The sequence below is a fragment of the Caloenas nicobarica genome, chromosome 7 (assembly GCF_036013445.1).
Source record: "Caloenas nicobarica isolate bCalNic1 chromosome 7, bCalNic1.hap1, whole genome shotgun sequence".
In the NCBI taxonomy this organism is placed as follows: Eukaryota; Metazoa; Chordata; class Aves; order Columbiformes; family Columbidae; genus Caloenas; species Caloenas nicobarica.
The window spans coordinates 7521084-7538871 of record NC_088251.1 but is presented as its reverse complement, the minus strand read 5'-3'; the positions used below and the strand labels follow the sequence as shown (position 1 = coordinate 7538871).

Here is a 17788-nt window from a genome sequence, read left to right as displayed (position 1 = left end):
GCCCCCAGTCTCTGGGTACAATGCGGTGTTCATGAATCTGCTGGGTTCATTACATATGGGGCCTTTTTCCTAGATGACTCATTTAGAAGTGCTACAAGATTTTTCTTTTTTATCGAGAATAGTGAAAGAAAATACTTCTTTCTACGCTCAATTTTTATAAGAAATTCCTCAGAAAAGTTGGGCAATTTTGCATGCATTCCTTTCCAACGAAAAACATTTTTCGAAAGGCATTTTGATAATGCAGTCTTACTTATCGACCCAGGCAGGGTTGCATCACCAAGGAATTGTGGCTTAAACTAATTAAACATGTGAAGCTACACTTGGCAGGTCTAGAGTTTGAAAGAATGTTCCCCACTAAGGTGGAAAAATGTTGTTTACTGAATCACTAAAAAGCACTTAAGAGCTGGTCCCATGACTGCTAAAAACATTTAAAGGGCCAGCATTACAAAGGGTAAGCTAATTAATGGTGTATTAGCTGAAATGGGTGGGACAGGGTTTCAAAAGTTCATGTATGCCTGCTCAGAGCTAAAGAAAATCAGTAGAACTGAAAGAAATTTGAAGACAAATGTCAATTTGATGATGTCCCAAGGCACACCCATCTGTGAAAGCAGCTTCCACTCCTCGAATCCGCAATGACTAATGAGGGGTAGGATAATGGAGTTAAAACTATTGTAAAAGTACTTCACATAAAAAAGGGCAAGAGAAAATTCTTAGTGTGTCATTAGGAAAATTAGGATGAAAATAAGCAATTGAAAATTTAGACTGAAGTTCAAGAAACTCTGAGCCACTGACATTAATCCATGTCCAATCTGATTGCCAGTGATGGGAAGCAGAAAGAGGTGCCTGATTGTCAGAAGTCTACAGATTCCTGCCTGTGATTTACAAAGTGCAGTGGATGGCTGAGGGTAGAAAATACTGTAAGCATTGTACTTCGGGGATTAACAGTCCTTAATAACCTCAGAGCTGTTCCAAATACAGGTTTGACCTCAATGTTATCAGTAATATTTGGCCACTACTACAGCCTGTAAGGGATGACTGCTTCCCTGTGTTCTGCTTAACTGAACTTGTATATGACACTGGAAATGAGATCAGTAGATTTTTTTTTTCATTAGCATTTCGCATGCTGAGAATTGAGAGGGTCTATGCCACTCACAGACACAGTCTCGAATACATGCCAGTGGATATTTACAGCTAAAAGCTCGTTTCTGTATTTGAGGTTTTAGATGCCCCTCGTTTAAACTGCTTATATACATATGGTGCCACATTAATAATAATAAAGAATAAGCACCATTTTTTAAAGAGTAAAGTAGACTTGTCATGTTGAATCTAAGTGTTTTTGCCAGTTCAAATAGTAAAATTGCTCTGTTGACATGAATCATGATGCTTAGCTTTTATGCAGCATATAATCTCACATGCTCTAATGTTAATTAAATTCCAAAGAAGCAGTTTTCCGATCTCTCCACAGGGAGCTTGTTTGCCTTAAAATGAAACTACTGGGCTGAGATAGTCTCCACTATACCAGCATTACGTTCACTACATTAACTCAGTAAAGACTTCGGCATAAGACATGTAGCTGAACCTCAGTAATCCCCTTTGCTTATCAGGAAACCCAGGGCTCCTGCACTCTGTCTCATTTGCAATGGGCTCTTACACTGGTGACTCATTGCGATATTAACCTTTCCATTTGTTATAACACCCTGAAGCGTTATCACAGCTTTCAAAGGAGTCACGCAAATAAATGAGCAACATACACATTGCTGGGAGGTGATGGTGGCCGGGCTTTGTTTGCAAAGCTCATTAAGAATTGTTGCACTGCATCTGTCAGGATTTGATTTTACTTCTCCGTGGCCCTTTAGAAAGGGGCTGGAGGAGTGTTGTCTGTCCAGAAGAAGCTTCCCCTCCTAGTCCCAAATGTATTCTCACTTAGCACACAGTTCAGGTAGCAGAATGAGCAGAAAGAAGAACAGCTCTGCCACAGAGCTCTGCTGTGTTGGAAACTGGAGTTTTGTAGTAATCAAACCCTCCACGCATGCTTGTGTCCCTGGCTCCTCTGGGCAACTGCACATGAAACCCTGGGAGAGAGATGATGTTGAGGTTACAAGTTCCCTAAGGAGGAAGGGGTAGTATTTTCCCCATTTGAGATGTGTTCCTGAGGGGCTGAGGGGGCAGCTCAGCTCCTTCTAGACTATTGCTGGTTGCTCAGGTTTGGGGAAGGGGTGAAAGAAGAGGGGCAGGTGAAGTCTTTCTACCCCGGCAATGATTTGGGCGTGGTAGGAGAGGGGATGAAGTGGCTGGTTAGCTTGAGGTTGGTCCTGCTGCTTAGTCACCAGGCAAAAAAGCCTCCCATCAAAGGTATTTTCTGACTATGTGACTTCATCAGTGCTAAAAAAGAGGAGGAACAGAGATTAATACCCAAGCCTTGGCTGCTCCTAAGGCATATGAAGAGTGTTTGCCTCTCGTAAATGAAATGATGGGACCACTTGCTTGGCTTTGGTGTGAACAAAGAATGAAATAGGAAATACTCCTATTCAGAGTGAGAGTCCTGGACATCTTTGAATCCACTTAGCATTATATGCAGTGTCAGGATGCTAGTTCTGAGTGCTCTCAAATATTCCCAGAGGTTACAAGCTCAAGCACTTGACTCAAGCAAGAGTTGAGACTTTTAAAGATGGATACAAAGCAAGATAAACCTTCCCTTGGGGTATCCAATAGACCCTATGCATTCAATTATTGCATTTCTCTCTCTATCCCAGCAGTGTGAGGTGTAAGGGGACAGCAGGAAGAACAGGAGGTATCAGGGAAACTCATTCTCCAGGTGAATATGGTTGGGAGGAGAAAAACAATTGCAAGGTGCCTGGAAAGCATGTGTCACTCATCTGACAGGATATATAATGCTCTGTACAAATGTCCTGTGTCTGTGTTGGGACTGGGCTCAGTGCTGCTTCTGGGTCCTGCTGTGGGCTGGAATCCCACCAGGGAGGGTGTCTATGTCTGAGAATCAAGTCTAACGTTTTCACAGCCTTGAGATTGCTCTCTTAATCCAACCACTGCTGCTACTTGTTTTTTGTTGGTTTAGGGTGGTGGGTTTTTTTGTTGTTGTTGGTTTTTTGTTTGGTTGGTTGGTTTTGTTTTGTTTTGCTTTTTGTGGTTTTTTTTTTTGGTTTTTTTTGTTTTGTTTTCCCTTGGAGTTGATATCACCTTTATACAGACACACTCATTTTCTTGGGGAGCTTAGGTATGTTAGTGCATTCTGGAAATTCTTTCCAGGGTGCATGTGCTAGAGCAACAGATCAAATCCTCTGCTCTAAATCCTTGTTAACATCCAATCTTGAACTGAACATTTTTAATTCTCATTGTCGTAAAGAGCTGCCAGGCTGGGGTATTAGTCCTGTATCAAACAGTCAGAATCAATGCTGGATGCAAATAAAAGCAAACAGTTTAGTCCTTTGCTTTATTTTTTTTTTTCTTTTTTTTCTTTTCGAGGGTACTTGCCATCCTTCAAGCCACTTTGGTTTTGTTGAAAAAAGGAGAAGGCATTGCACTATCGAATATTTGTTAGTACAGTACACTGAATCCAATGGTGTTTCATAGAAGAGAGGTAAACACAGCAGGTCTTTTACGACATAGTAGATGATTTGATGCAGGAAGAATTTTATTGATTATTGAAAAACATCTCACTGCCCAAATGATAACCTTCTTGGTTTAACCTTTGTAATCCAGGAACATCAGATAAAGTAGTAATTCTAGCATAGGTATTTGCACTGGAATAATTAAACCTTGCAGCTGTGGTCACAAACTTTCCTTCCAAGCAGCACCTTCACAGCACTCACATTTGCCCTAATCAAAGAAATGGAAGTTAGGAAAAGTGGAGGTTTGCCGTCCATTAACATGAATAGGAAATGCGTATTGCAAAAATCTCTCTCAAAACAAGTATCAGTAACTCAATTTGGAATAACTTGTGGTTAGTGGGATTTGCTTTTAAGCAACTGAGTTCAAATATGTAATACAGCAATAGTGGGAAATGGTTTAGATTAAGCAAATAATGTAAAAGTAATTTCTGGATATATTTTTATTAAATTTTCTCATTGTCACAAGCTCAGAGCGTGATGTTGCAAATGGCTGAGAAGCTCCTGGGAATTGCTAAATACTTTGCAGTCCTACCATGCATAGGAGGAGGCTGAGAAGATTTTAAAGCACTTTGGAGGAAAGAGGTTTATATCTGAGATGTAGATGAAAAAATCCACAGGATAAATTGTGCCAGAATTACTGTGCTGGTAAGTGAAAACCTTTTTTAGAAGAATATAAATGTGAGTATAGTGTCTCAGACATAGGGCCCATTTGGCCCAATACTGTCTTCCACTTTTCTAGCTGCCAACTCTTTTCAGTTCAAGGGTTACTGAACCCCATGTGGTTCGTAGCCAGTCTTAATGATTGTTCTTCTAAACGTTTCTCCATCCTTTTCTTTAGCGTATGTAAACCCAACATCCTTTGGCAGAGAATTTTCCAGTTACATGAATAACCATCCTGTTTTCTTTGTTTTGAAGCAAATTTCTGCTTGCTTCTTTTGGTGATCCCCAATTCTGGTCCCAGAAAAGATCACACACAGCGACTCCTCATCTGTTCTCTCCAGACCACCCATCACTTAGTATGTGAAATTAGGATTGTTTATCGCTTTTTACTTGTGTCCATCTTGCTTTTATCTGTCATTTTATTGCTAGGCACCCCCAGGTCCTCCTACAAGTCCAATCTGCCCTCAGTCTTATAGCTCTTAATAACTTAATGCCATCAGCAAACATTGCCATCTCCCTGTTTACCCCTTTTCCAGGTCATTTATGAACTTGCAGAACAGCTGAGCTCCAGCACAGACCCACACATCACTCCACCAACGTTCTCCCTCCACCTATTACTCCTGCCCTCTGTTCCTCTCTATTAACCATTTATTTCTTCCTGTGAAGAGTTTCTCTCTTATGCTATAGCTGTTTAATTCCCTTAAAAACCTTTGGAGAGGAGCTTTGTCAAGACTCCTTTACAAATCCAAGTGAATTCTACCAATTTATATAACATTGGTACCCAAAGCTCTCCAAGAGAAGCCAGCATTGTCCTTCCAGCATGGAACACCCCAGTGCCTACAGCCAGTTGGCTCTTCCAGCTGCTCCTTTGGCTTCTCTGTGTCCCTGGTTCCTCTGGTAAGGACATCAAACTTGAGTACATTACCTCTAAGTACAACCTCTCAGGAAGCTCTGTTGCTTTTGATTAATTATGAACATTAGCGGTTTTCAACCCCATGTTTTAGGTCAATGCAAAATAAAAAAGAGATTGGCTACAGTAAGCGGATTTATAAATCTGTTCTCAAAAAAGCACCACTGAGTCGACGAGGCAGATAACCAGAAAAGTAGCAAACACACAGGCTTATTTTTGTCTTAGCCCTGAAAGCCTCTTTTCTACAGTGGAGGCTCCCGTATTGGTAAGCATATGACATCTTGTGATCCAATTTGCTGAGAGTTTGACCCAGAAGAAATCATTGTAACCATGTAGAATTTAATCGGAGTATGGACATTTTGCTCACATACAGCTCAGTAGGTCTTGGATGTACAAAGCTGTTTCAATTTTTAATGAAAGACTCCTAGAGATGAAATATTTAACACCTTTTTCTGTAAAGTCCAACTCTCCTTACTACTGCTACTAATGTTCTAAAGGGCAGTGATACTGCCCGTTGCTCTAAGTGTTTTAGAGTGACGGATGAAAAGAAAGGTTTTATTTTTAAAGTTGTATATAGTTTGCAAAGATGTCTAACCTTGAAATGAATCCTGCGGTTCTTTCTTACTATGATCAGTGAGATTTTCAATTAATAGGAAGATTTTAATGAAATGAGAACTGGTCAAAACCTTATTGACTTTTTTTTTTTTCAGAAAAATCCTTTAAAATTCAAAAGAAATCCCCTACAAAGATTACATGAAACAGTGAGAGAGTCTTTAAAGCCATCTGAAAGAGAAATTAATTGTTCTATACTCTGCCTAGAGGCTACAACAATTAGTGCCAGCTTCATCTTTTGATTAATTTTAAATTTCCCTGTCCATTTCTGGGAGAAGTCTTTAAAGGAATCCATCCCTTACAGGGAGCATTTTCCCTCCTGGGAGCTGGAGATGTTTCTAATGTATCAATGAGAAGCTGTAGTTCAGAACAAGAAACTTTAAACATGAGTTGGCTCCAATGGAAACGCACAGCAGCTGATAACCTGTGTGCATTGCAGCGCTGGCTGATCAATAGTATTTCAGGGATAGAGCGGCGTATTGTCAACTGAGAAATATTTCAAGGCTTGATTAGTTGTGCTCCTTCTCCATTGGGACCGTAGTGCAATCTTCACTTAGACATGTGATCTGAAAGCCTGAGGCAGAACAATCCTTGTTTTCACAGGAGAAGCTTTTCTAGGATGCAAAAGCTTTTACATCCTCATCCTTGTTTCTAAAAGCTGTGTCTTCTCCACAAAATTAAAAAAAATCATAATCTTAGGATGGCATCAACATCACAGCCTCTGAGAGGTAAAAGGGCATGTAAGAAAATATTTTGGGTAGTTTTTCCTCATGCCTGCTTCATTTTGTCTCTTGTGATCTATGCTTTTCTTGGGGCTCTTATGTTTTCCCACATTGAAGGTAACCGGAAGGTCAATTTAAGTGAAGAATATAGAACATTTCTGCAGAATCTGTGGCACATCTCCAGAAATTTATCAGGTATGTACTGGAATTTCAAAATGACTTCACTGTACAGGGAGTTACTCATTCTCTTGCTTTTTGAATTAGATTTTTTTGCTTTTGAAGACATTCTTCAGCATGTTAATAGCTGAACCTGCAAACAGGATTTTCCCTCTGCCTATCTGATGTCTTCTGTTTTTTGCTTGTCTTCCTTAGCTGTGATTTTTTGACTGCAAGTTTCCCTGGTCCTTGCGTTCCTGCCTGAAAGGACTTTTCCTGAGATGCCGATGTTCTTTTTTGCCAAAGTTACCTAGGGTCCTTGAAAAGCAGCTGAGATTCCCAGGGTATTTCCCTTTGCTGAGGAATGAATCCTCTCCCTCAGAAAGTCTCCTCCAGTTCCTCCTTCCCAGCTCTGAGCCTCCCCCTCAACCCTCTGGCACTGGGATGCTCAGATGGAGGCAGGTGCTGTGCTGCACCCCAGACCTGGTGGTGCTGGTGGAGGGACGTGAGGGGATGAAAAGGGGTAGAAATCTTCCCAGCTCTGTGTCAAGGCTTGTACAAGCGCTTGGACTTTCTTTCAGAAAGCTCTGCTGACACAATAATTTGTTTGGGACAAGCACCTCTGTAAATAATATCCTTTCAAGGAGAGCTCAGCCACAGGGAGGAGGAACAAGGGGTGTGGGCTTTGGGATTCATGGCTGGACACTGGGCAGTGCCATCAAATAGTTTATATTGGTCCTGTACTGATGACCCCACATTTCTAGTGTCTTTGGGTCAAAAGAAGACTAATCTGCAGAATCCAAAATGAATCAGGACATCCACGCTGGGAGCTGAATATTCAGTCTTACTGTACTGCTTCTTTATGCTTATTTTTGTGTCATATTTTTACTCTGTTGGAACATAGCTTGTGTATTTTTTGTTTCTTTATTCATCAAAACCACTGGATCCACTTGGTTTTTTCAGGGCAGGGGAAGAAAGGGGAGGGTGAGGTGAATATTTTTGTCTTCTAAAAGAGTACGAGCAAATCCTTAGCAGGAGGAACCTTCACTGGAATGACAGGCTGGCCACCCCCTGAGTGGTGGTCTGCAAACAGTCACTGTGTCTCCTGTTGTTACTGTAACAGATAACATGACAGAAAATGAGGAGATATTTAAGGAAAAAATCCACGCACTGCTCAGCACAGCTGAACGAGACTGGTTTGTCAATCCAAAAGATATATGGACTTTCTTTGGGTCTCTCTTTTTCTGCTGCACAGTATTCACAACTGTGGGTAAGTTCAGAGGTAAAGTAACCCCCTGCAGAATCAATTGCTATTGCTGCTTTCTCTAATGCATTTCTTCCAGTGAATTAAAACAAACAAACAAACATATAAAGAAAATCCCAAATCCCCTTGAATTTTTCTCCTTAGTATTGACCACGAGTCTGTGAGGGGTTCTGCAAACACAGATTGCAGAGATGTAGCTGAGTCACAGAGGCAAGTCAGAATTTAGTAACTAGTGATGGTACATGCTAATTAGCTGTATCGTTAAATGCATACTATAACATGTACTCATATATGTGTACAAACCTGTTATATTAAAGTAAAAAGAAAGTTCCATTTTCCAGTCAAACCTTATCCTTCCCTCTATTGTGTGTTGTGTTGGGTAATGTCTTCTTTGCTGAAAGAGGTAATTCATTATGTATATATTGTTTTTTAATTGTTTCTCTGTTACGTATATCTAACGCAGCTTTGTAAACTACGGCTCTATAATTAACCATACCGCTGTTGTTCACACTTCTCTGGGTTAACAGCACACACTGATGTTTAAGTCACACCTCTAAAATCTTTCGTTCTGACTTAATATTTCAAAGGAGGACTTAAATCAAATAGAAACATCTGCTCTGGTTTTGGCTCCCTCTGCTTTGCTAAATACAACTCCTCATGCACATTTCCAAAGCTACTTTTATTCCTCTACTAATCTTTCTCAAATGCTGGCACATACAGATACTGACTATCTGAATTTGTCAGAATCAAAGCTGGTTGAGAATTAGTCCCACAGCATTGTATCAAATTGCAAAGACATTTCTCCACTGCATTAGGATATACTCAGGATCCCAGCATGGGTATGCATCTTAATGCAAAAGAAAAACTAAACCTTGAAAAAGAGCTTATCCTATACAAGGGATAGTGCGAGAGTTAATGTGTTCACTTGGAGCTCATAGGAGATGCTTCTGTACTAAAACACAGCAGAGGCTTGAACCTCGGGATCTGAGGTCTTAGGTGACCATCTTCAAACTCGGCTTCCTGCAGCCCTAAGTTTGAGGACCGTCATCTAGGTCGTCACAGACACACACTGGAGATGCAGACCCGAACCCTCACCCCAGTGAATATTTCCTAGCACAAACACAACAGCTAGGAGCGTCTGAAAGAGGATGTTTTACCAGAAAGCTTTGACTTCAGCACACTGATAAAACCCCCTGTTATTGAAAACTTCTTGCCTGAGTATACTTACCTATCTCCATTGACATGAGACTTTGTAAATATCCCCATACACACTGACCCAACATATTTATTTCTAAACTGCCATTATTTTTGGCCTACATAGCGTTGAGCATTAGCACAGCTTCCTCAGGAGCTGAGCTGAGTTTTGGGACCAGTAAGAAGCCTGAAATATTTTTTGCTAATAGTGGCTATTTCCATTGTGATGGGTTTGTTATTTCCAGTATTGAGAACTCTTTAATCACTTAAGGTTAGAGTTAACTTAGCTACCTGTAATTATCTAGGAGAAACAAGGCATCTAGCCTGAAGATGGGTGATCTGAACTGCCAACTTGTCACTGCCCATGAGGGTTGCCTAATGGCTCTCAGCTAGGCTAGATTTCTGGGTAGCTGAATTTAAACTCAAGATAAGTTTTAACCCTTGAAATAGCACTAGGTATTTTTAATGCACGGAAATTGGGGGGAAAAAAAAAGAAAATCACCCTGTACAATCACTACAGTCATTAATCTTCCCCAGTTGCTTCAGCAGTAAGGATTAGCATTCCCAGTTAGCCAGTGGGGAACAGAATGACAGAGAATAAATAGTTTGTCGGTGCCTCACAGCAAAGGAGGGACCAACGCTGGATTCAGACTGAAGGCTATGGCAGCTGTTAGTGAAAACGAACATCAATGGCCAAAGAAAGTGAAAGAAACCATACCTCAGCATATGAGCTAATAATCTTACAGGCTATGTTCCTGGCCTGGAAGGTCATCTAAAATAGAACAGTGGTTTTTTGGAAAGATGAAATGCTTTATGTCTTTTTGGAGGATGAGAAGAAAAATAGTTTTTAAAATTCAATACGATTAATGTAACACTGATGTTTTCTCCCGCTGTAATGGGAAAGCACTAACTTACAATTTAAGTTTCACATTCAGTATGTTAGAGGAAGGAAATACAAATACCCAGATTGAATTTAGTGAAACGGCATATCTTCTGCTACCATTTTATGTATCATAAAGGCCACACATCCGGTAATCTTTCCCTATTCGTTGTAATATGATATTTGTAAGCTTTAGTACTCCAGAATAAACATGTGTTTCATCATGTGATAAACATATACTTCCTCACTTGACCCTTCATTTTTCTCAGTACATTTAAGAGACTGAAAACTATGAAGACAGTACAAACATGATGTCAATATAAGATATGCCATTAGAGCTAGATCTGATGAACTAGGGACAGTTTAAAATTCTGTTATTAGCTTACCATTCATCACAAGTAGTTCTGGAAAGAAATAAAGTTTGAGGTATGGGTCTCATTGTGCTGACCTGATCCATAGTGCTGTACCCCTTTCAAAATTCAGACCATCATCCAGATCTGAATCTTCCCAGGGCTCAGGGAGTTTCACCCTCAAAAATCACGCAGTGGTACTACGAGATCCTGGGGGCTGGCCAGGAGATGATACCCAGCTCCTCACACACACTCCGTTAGCATCAGCATCATCCCAGCAGCAGCTGTTGTCTCTCTGAGCTCAGCCCTCAGCTTGACCTCCCTCCTTGACCCATGGGCCCAAGACCTCTCTTGCTGTCTTGCCTTTTGGATCCTTCTTAATCCAGATTCCCAGGTCAGGAAATCCTCCTGGGAACAGTCTCCAGAGGGACGGAGGCTGCACACAGGTCCTGGGCTGGCCCAAACCTCCTGGTTCTCCTCCCTAAATGGCCTCTTGTTGTCAGGCAGTTAAGTCAAACAGCTGAGAAGGTGCTGATATGGTAGGAGGAGTTAATTTAACAGAACTGACAAACTCCAAATCTCCGAGTGCTTGAAAAAGTAGGATGCTTGCATTAGTAACCAGCATTTGAGACTCAGAAGTTTCAATAGCTTCAAAGCGAAGACAAAAAGAACAGTGTGCTCTGGACTAAAAACTGTGTTTTAAAACTGACAGCAATAAAAAGCTCAGAGGACATGAATACCTAATAAATCACAATGTTTTCTCTTCCTTTCCCTTCTCTTCCTCTTTTTGTTTTTGTTCAAGGTTATGGTAATACCTATCCTGTGACACGGACTGGAAAATATCTCTGTATGTTGTATGCTTTATTTGGCATCCCTCTGATGTTCTTGGTCCTGACAGACATGGGAGACATCCTTGCAACCGTCTTATCCAAGTCTTATAATGAATTCAGAAAGCTACAGTCAAGAATTCTAGCCTCTAAGCTCTGTTCTGGATCCACATGTAACAAAGGGGATGAATTAAAATCCAGAGCACAGTCTAAAATAGTCATCAATGAGCCCTTGACTATTATGGAAGTGCTGAAAAGCCAGCCAGGTATTAAAAGGAAGCCAATCAAATATCGCAATGCTGAAATCTTTGAAATGTTAATTGCCAGAGAAAACGAGCATACAAAACCAGCAAGAAGTAAAAGCATTGAGAGATGGAGCTCATGTCCAGAATTAGCCAGGGGAAAGACAATGTCCAGAGTAATTGAGAATTTTGACAAAATAGGGAAAGAGTTGGAAAAGTTAGACGTTCCCATTGTATTAATGGTGCTAGTTATCTTTGTGTACATCTCCTGTGCAGCTGCTATTCTTCCAAACTGGGAAACCAGGTTGGATTTTCAGGAAGCCTTTTATTTCTGCTTTATCACCTTGACAACTATTGGATTTGGAGATACACAACTGGAACATCCCAAGTTTTTCTTGTTTTTTTCCCTCTATATTATTATAGGCATGGAAATTGTCTTCATTGCTTTTAAGCTGGGCCAAGACCGCTTAATTGGTTTGTATAAAAAGTTGATTTCATTTTGCGGAGAGAAAAAGATTCCATCAAAGAAGGTATATCCAAAATAAGAGCAGTCATTTCTCCTTCACTTGCAAGCATTGGCCACTGCAATGAGATGAAACTGTTCCTGTGAATTTCCTCTCCTTGCTCTGAGCTGGCACGAGGCATATTTTATTCTGAATTCCTGTGAGTATCTGCTATAAAATGGCTGAACACCTCAGGAGACACCCGGTGTAGACATCTCCAGGTAGTACTTTCCAACAGGGTCCCATCTCCTAAATAATAACAGATGGCGCATGATGAACAAGCAGAGGGCTCTCCCTGCCAGCGCTCCAAAGGCATCTTTTGCAAAGCTCTGACTTCCAGCAGCCTTTCTGTCCTCTCTCCCACAGCAAGCTGATATCGGATCTTTTTTTTAGCACTGGTCCAAGCAAAGTCCAGATCACTGTCTCGTCCTGCCACCTGGCCAGCAGTCAGGGACAGCTTGGTTGTGGTACTGACCTGGGGCAGCATGCTACTTTAACGGGATTCATCATCAGAGAGAGCTGGGTAGAAGAATTACGAACCTATCTGCTCTTCCAGCATGGCTATGTGTATTGCAAACGTTACACTTTTGTGCAGGCCAGAGTCATTTTAAAATTAAAGAACGGACACTGATTTTTCACCTCCTTCTCTGTCATCCGTCCAGAAAACAGGCAGAAAATTGTTCCTCTGTTCAGGACTGAAACCGCTCCTTTTCCACCATCATTTACATATTTACTCATCCCAAAGTTGATACATGTTTCATGGTGTCCAGCTATAAAAGTGCTGGCAAGTTCTGGTCTTGAGAAGTCCACCTGGAGAAGGCACATGACAAACCTGAAGGTGACTACAGCCATGGAACGAAGCTCCATCTTTTTGCTGCTAAAGAAGCAGGATGCTCTGGAGACACTGATTCCAGAAGTCCTCACTCCTAATCCAGGTTTTACTTTGCACAGACTGCTTGACTTTTGGAAGTTCCTTGACTCACTCATGGAAAGAAAAGCCTACCTGTTTCACTGGGATGTGGTGAGGATCCTCTAGTTATATACTTGTGGAGCACATTAATATGGACTAATGTTGTTTCTTCAAGATTTTCCTTATATTATTCATAATCCTAATCTAGCTATCAATGATAGTTTAATTTTTCTGTCAAAAAATGCACACTTTCTAAAAGAAACCACTAACCTGAATTAACTGCCTCTTAACTTGTCAATTATATGCATGTCCACTGAATGTATGAACGAACGAAATCTCTAGATATTAAAGCATGCTTGATTATGACAGAATGTACATTATTCTCCATAGAAAATTTGCCAATTGAAGCTGAGATTTTCAGAATATTTATTTCCTACCTCTGTTATACTCCATGTGCATGGTAATGTGTATTCAGCCCTTATTAATGATTAGTTGTGATTAAGCACTGATGATATGCAAAATATATAATGAATGATGGTCTATAAAAAGTGTTTTATGAAAATAACAATAAATAATACAGCAGCTGGAAGGAACTCCAGTTAACTTTTTCGTGTTTGCCATGATTTTGGCTACACATACAAAGTCCCTCCATTCAGACTTCTCTCATGCTACTTTATTTTATGTCTTTGGATTAAAATCAGTGTAGGACTTTGGACCTGTGCCAAAGTTTTCGGAGATCAACTAAAAGACTCAGATGATTTAATGGGCTTTGGATCAGAGAACTGCACTTCCTGCTCCTCAGGGTTTTTCCTTGTGATACGCCTAACATTGCCAGCACTAGTAAGAACTGCTCTTTATTTCGTTTGACTTGTTTCTCTCATATCAGTGAGATCTCATTTATGGAGAGGGATTCATCCTGAATTCATCTCCTATAGATTTCTCATTGATGTGGTATCTTGATACCTTCACATTTTCTTTATGGACTTAGGGAATTTTGTCTGGACTTGCAATAAGGATTCTGTACCACATCATTCTAGTTATGGCCAAGGGATGGCAGTAAACAGCTTTCCTTCATATAGAACCTGTCAGTTATGGGAGATGAAAATGTATTTTATATGAAGAGAGAGAAAAAATCACATCACCATGACCCTCTATAAAATGATGGTGCACCTGCCTCTTGAATACAATGCACAGATTTGGCCCTTCATCTTCATAGGATATGTAAAATTGGAAAATGTTTATAGGCCAGGTGAAAGGATGAACAAAGATAGGAAATGACTTCCATATGAGACACATAGAGTAGATCTCTAGTCTGGAAAGAGGCAAGAGACTGACGGAGAAATGTGTAACATTACAAGGGCACAGAGGAAGGAAAGAAAGAATGATAGAATGATTTTTAAGCATCTTTCATTATGAAAGTTAGGGCTGCCAAATGAATTTTGAATGTGGCAGATTTAAGAAAAGAAACATAAAGAAGAGAAAATGGTACTTCACACAACACATGATTAAGCCATCAATACCCCTTGGCTTGGGAGGTTCCCGTGATTAAAAGTTCACATTAGATCAATGGGAAATGGGACAAAATAATGAAAGAAAAACTTGGAAAACAACTAAATACAAAGACAACAATTCTGGCTCAATAATCACTAAGTCCCAAATTGGAAGATGAGGAGCAAGCATCTCTATAGACTTTCCTTTCCTTGTGTTCTTGCTTTGCAACTCAGAGACAGCATACTGGTCTTCATGGTGTTGTTCTGATCTGATTTCAGTGCCTGTAATGCACCAAACCAGATTGTCACATGGCTAACAAAATATTCAGGAAATCTAATTTCTGAAGAGATGTTTAGTTTCACATTTGCATGCAAGGTAGACAAACCAGCACGTTCTGATGCTGCAAAATGTATCACAAAAAAATGTGATTTAGGCAACACATCACAACCAGCCTGCAGCAAACACAATACGGCCATTTGTCTTGTGTTGTGAACCGAAAAGACAATGGAGAGCTGGACACCCACCCAAATGTCAGGGATAAAAAGGCATTTATGTCTCCTAGTCAGGTGCACTGAAACATTGGTCCCACACAAACAAGGATATGTGGCCCTGATTTTCTTATTATCAAGGCTGGAAGCCAGCTCCCCCAAGGATGGAGCAGGACGCAGCAGACTTGCGCTGGCTGTGACAGCAGCAGTTCAGACCGTAAGGCAGGATCTGAAAGCAGCTCAGTAAATACAGCCACAGACTTAATGAAAATGAAACAAAGTAGAGAACAGTGGCTCATTTAGTGAGCCTCAGGCATAAATATTTATGAGTTGACTGCTCTTATCACGGTCTAAATCCTAGAAGAATTCACTGCCTTTGCCCCAGAAGTTTTTATTCAACAAAATTGACATGGAAATCAGCTTTGCTTGCATCAAAGCTGTACAGAATACGGCTTTTCATAACTTTTTTCCGTCACATGCTGCATGAGATGGTGGATTAGCCATGAAGGGCTTCATGGAAGAACTTTTCTATCAGGAAAGATGTGCCTGATGGGGAAAGAGTTGCTTGATGTGTAACCCACAAAGGATATGAGTTATTACCGACCCAGCTGGAGAGCTTTACAGATCAAATGCGCTTGGCGCTGAAGGATGCTGGATCAATCACTCCTGATTGGGCCAAGATGGCAGCTGTCACGAGCACTTAGGAGTGGTGAGGAGGGTATTCCTGGTGTGGGAATTACAGAGGGAGGGATGGAGGAATGAGAGAAAGGGGTGGAAAATAATTTTGGGGTAGAAGAGTTAGAGGGAGATAATGACAGCAACATAAAGGAAGGAGACGTCTGTAGAGATATACATACGGCAAAGAGATGCTCGAGAGACTGAAAATATGGTGAGAGCTGGTGCCTCTAGCCTGGGGAAGGTTTGTGGAGCCAGCCCATGGTTGGAGAACCCTTCTTAGATCGGCACGGTGGTCGTAGTTGTTGGGCACCAGCACAGGTCTCACCATCAGCAGCCATGGGGAGGGCAGAAGAGTCTGTGCAAGGAATCTCCTGAGAGATAAAACAGTGGCAGAAAGAAGATACAGGGATTGGACTGAAAAGCCATTAATGAAACCATCAGAAATATTCGTCTTAATCTCTGCTTTGTCATTTAAAGAATGAAAACTCATTCAGAAGCATCTTTTACATGAGCAATATGTCTGAGGACTCAGGAAATTCTTAATGGGATGTAGGACTTGTCATCTGTGTGCCAGTAGTTCAGATGTAGTCCAGATTTTAGTGGGCTCAATGTTAATAACATCTGATAACACTTTGATGGCCTTTATGCTTTTTCAACTCGTTCCAGGTGGAGATGCACCCACATCACAAAAACACTCTCAGATAATGAATGCTAATAGCATGCGTGGAGGCAAAGGCTGAGACTCCAGCTGAGAGGAGTCCCTGCAGTCCCCTTTGCCTTCCAGGTTCCCAGCATACCTTGTGATCCTAATTTCCAGACCACAGGGTGTATCAAACGTAGCATGTGTAGCTGTTGCACGCAATGCAAGTGTTTGTGAACCCAGAATGATGGGTCTTGTTATTTTCCCTGATTTTCATAAACAGAACACTTTTATTTTTATTGTTAGTTTTATTTTCATTGTTATTTTTATTTTCATTTTCAGGTATTATTTTTATTGATTATTATCAATAATGTATTATTAATATAGTATTAATGGTTATTATTGTTGTTATTATTATTATTAAGCATCTCCACAGGCTGTACTCAGCTGTTCTGCCAGGACATATTTTATTCTAAGACCAACCTAAAGTATTTAGTTATGCCACCTTTCCCTTTCTTCTTTACCTTATGTATTACATGTATGGTAGAAAAAAATATTTCTCAGGTCATACAAAATGATAGCCTGCACTACACACAGAGCAAGGGAGATCAAGTTGCTCAGGATAAATTTCCATTATCTTTGTTGAAGTACATAGGCACAGATGGTGACAGAAATACTCGGGATTTGCTCCATCACTCATAGCAAGTAATAGCTGCATGAAGACAACAGATCTCTCAAATACGAGGCCAACATTTTTTGGATAGCGGCCTGAGGTCCAAGTGCAAACCTTCATGGGCAATGAAGTCTGTGAACGCATTGCTTGTGCGTGCCAATAGCTGGTTGTCTGCACGTGGTACTCATTAGAGACTTTTAGGAAGTGCTTGGACAAATGTTAGTTGGCTTGTGAGCTCATGGTTTTGCATGTGAATCTGAGCTTTTTTTTTTTAGTTTGAGTTAAAAAATTCAGTCTCTTAGCAGATAAAATCTACTTCTTTTGAGGTTAGTTCAGCCCTTTTCAAGCTGATGAAGCTCCCAGTGTCTGGGCACAGCCAGAATCTTCCCAACATTGAACTTGTGCATAAAACTTTATGTCTGTGCTTTTTCAAGAGGTACCAAAGCCCGGAGGAAATGGAAACCAATGGGCAAGAAGAGAAGGGAAAGCAAAGCAAGAAGAGTAGAGATTTGACAGTGAAAAACTAATTGCTGTGTTAAACATCTACTGATGAGAAATTAGTTGTCTAACAACATCAACTCATTACATTAGCTGCTTCCACAAAGTCCTGTGTGAACAGGAAAACTGAGAGAGAAGACACCACAAAATCATCATATAACATTGCCAACGTACTTGATGCGCTGCTGGAAGGCAGTTATTTGATCTGCCGTGTCATGCAGACTGTCATCATGCTCTCTGATCAGTGCCCTGCAGGGGAAAGCCACCCCTTTGCTGTCTTTAGTCACGTGTGACAAAAAGATTTGAGAAGCTGTGCCAGAGCTGGAGGTTGAGGCTCTAACTGGGAGTATAAGACACCCACATTCTACAGTTTCCCCACTTTATACTTTTCTTGTGCCAATAATAGAAGTTGTCGCTGCTAAAGGAATTTGGGAGTGTGGGGAATTCAGTGTATGTATGAA

General features: G+C 40.7%; 1 protein-coding gene across 1 annotated transcript; it reads left to right on the top strand.

Moving 5' to 3' along the window:
* The first annotated feature begins 6511 nt into the window (after window positions 1–6511).
* Window positions 6512–11991, top strand: KCNK18 (potassium two pore domain channel subfamily K member 18). Its single transcript, XM_065639430.1, has 3 exons — window positions 6512–6728; window positions 7813–7959; window positions 11180–11991. Exons 1-3 carry the CDS (start codon window positions 6512–6514, stop codon window positions 11989–11991), a joined length of 1176 nt encoding a protein of 391 aa, XP_065495502.1.
* The last annotated feature ends 5797 nt before the right edge of the window (window positions 11992–17788 follow it).

Excerpts from the sequence above, each read along its gene's own strand:
- KCNK18 (XM_065639430.1), top strand. The coding sequence starts at position 6,512 with ATGGCATCAACATCACAGCCTCTGAGAGGTAAAAGGGCATGTAAGAAA. Across the intron at positions 6,729-7,812 it reads CATCTCCAGAAATTTATCAG|ATAACATGACAGAAAATGAG; the intron begins GTATGTACTGGA and ends TTACTGTAACAG. Across the intron at positions 7,960-11,179 it reads CACAGTATTCACAACTGTGG|GTTATGGTAATACCTATCCT; the intron begins GTAAGTTCAGAG and ends TTTTTGTTCAAG.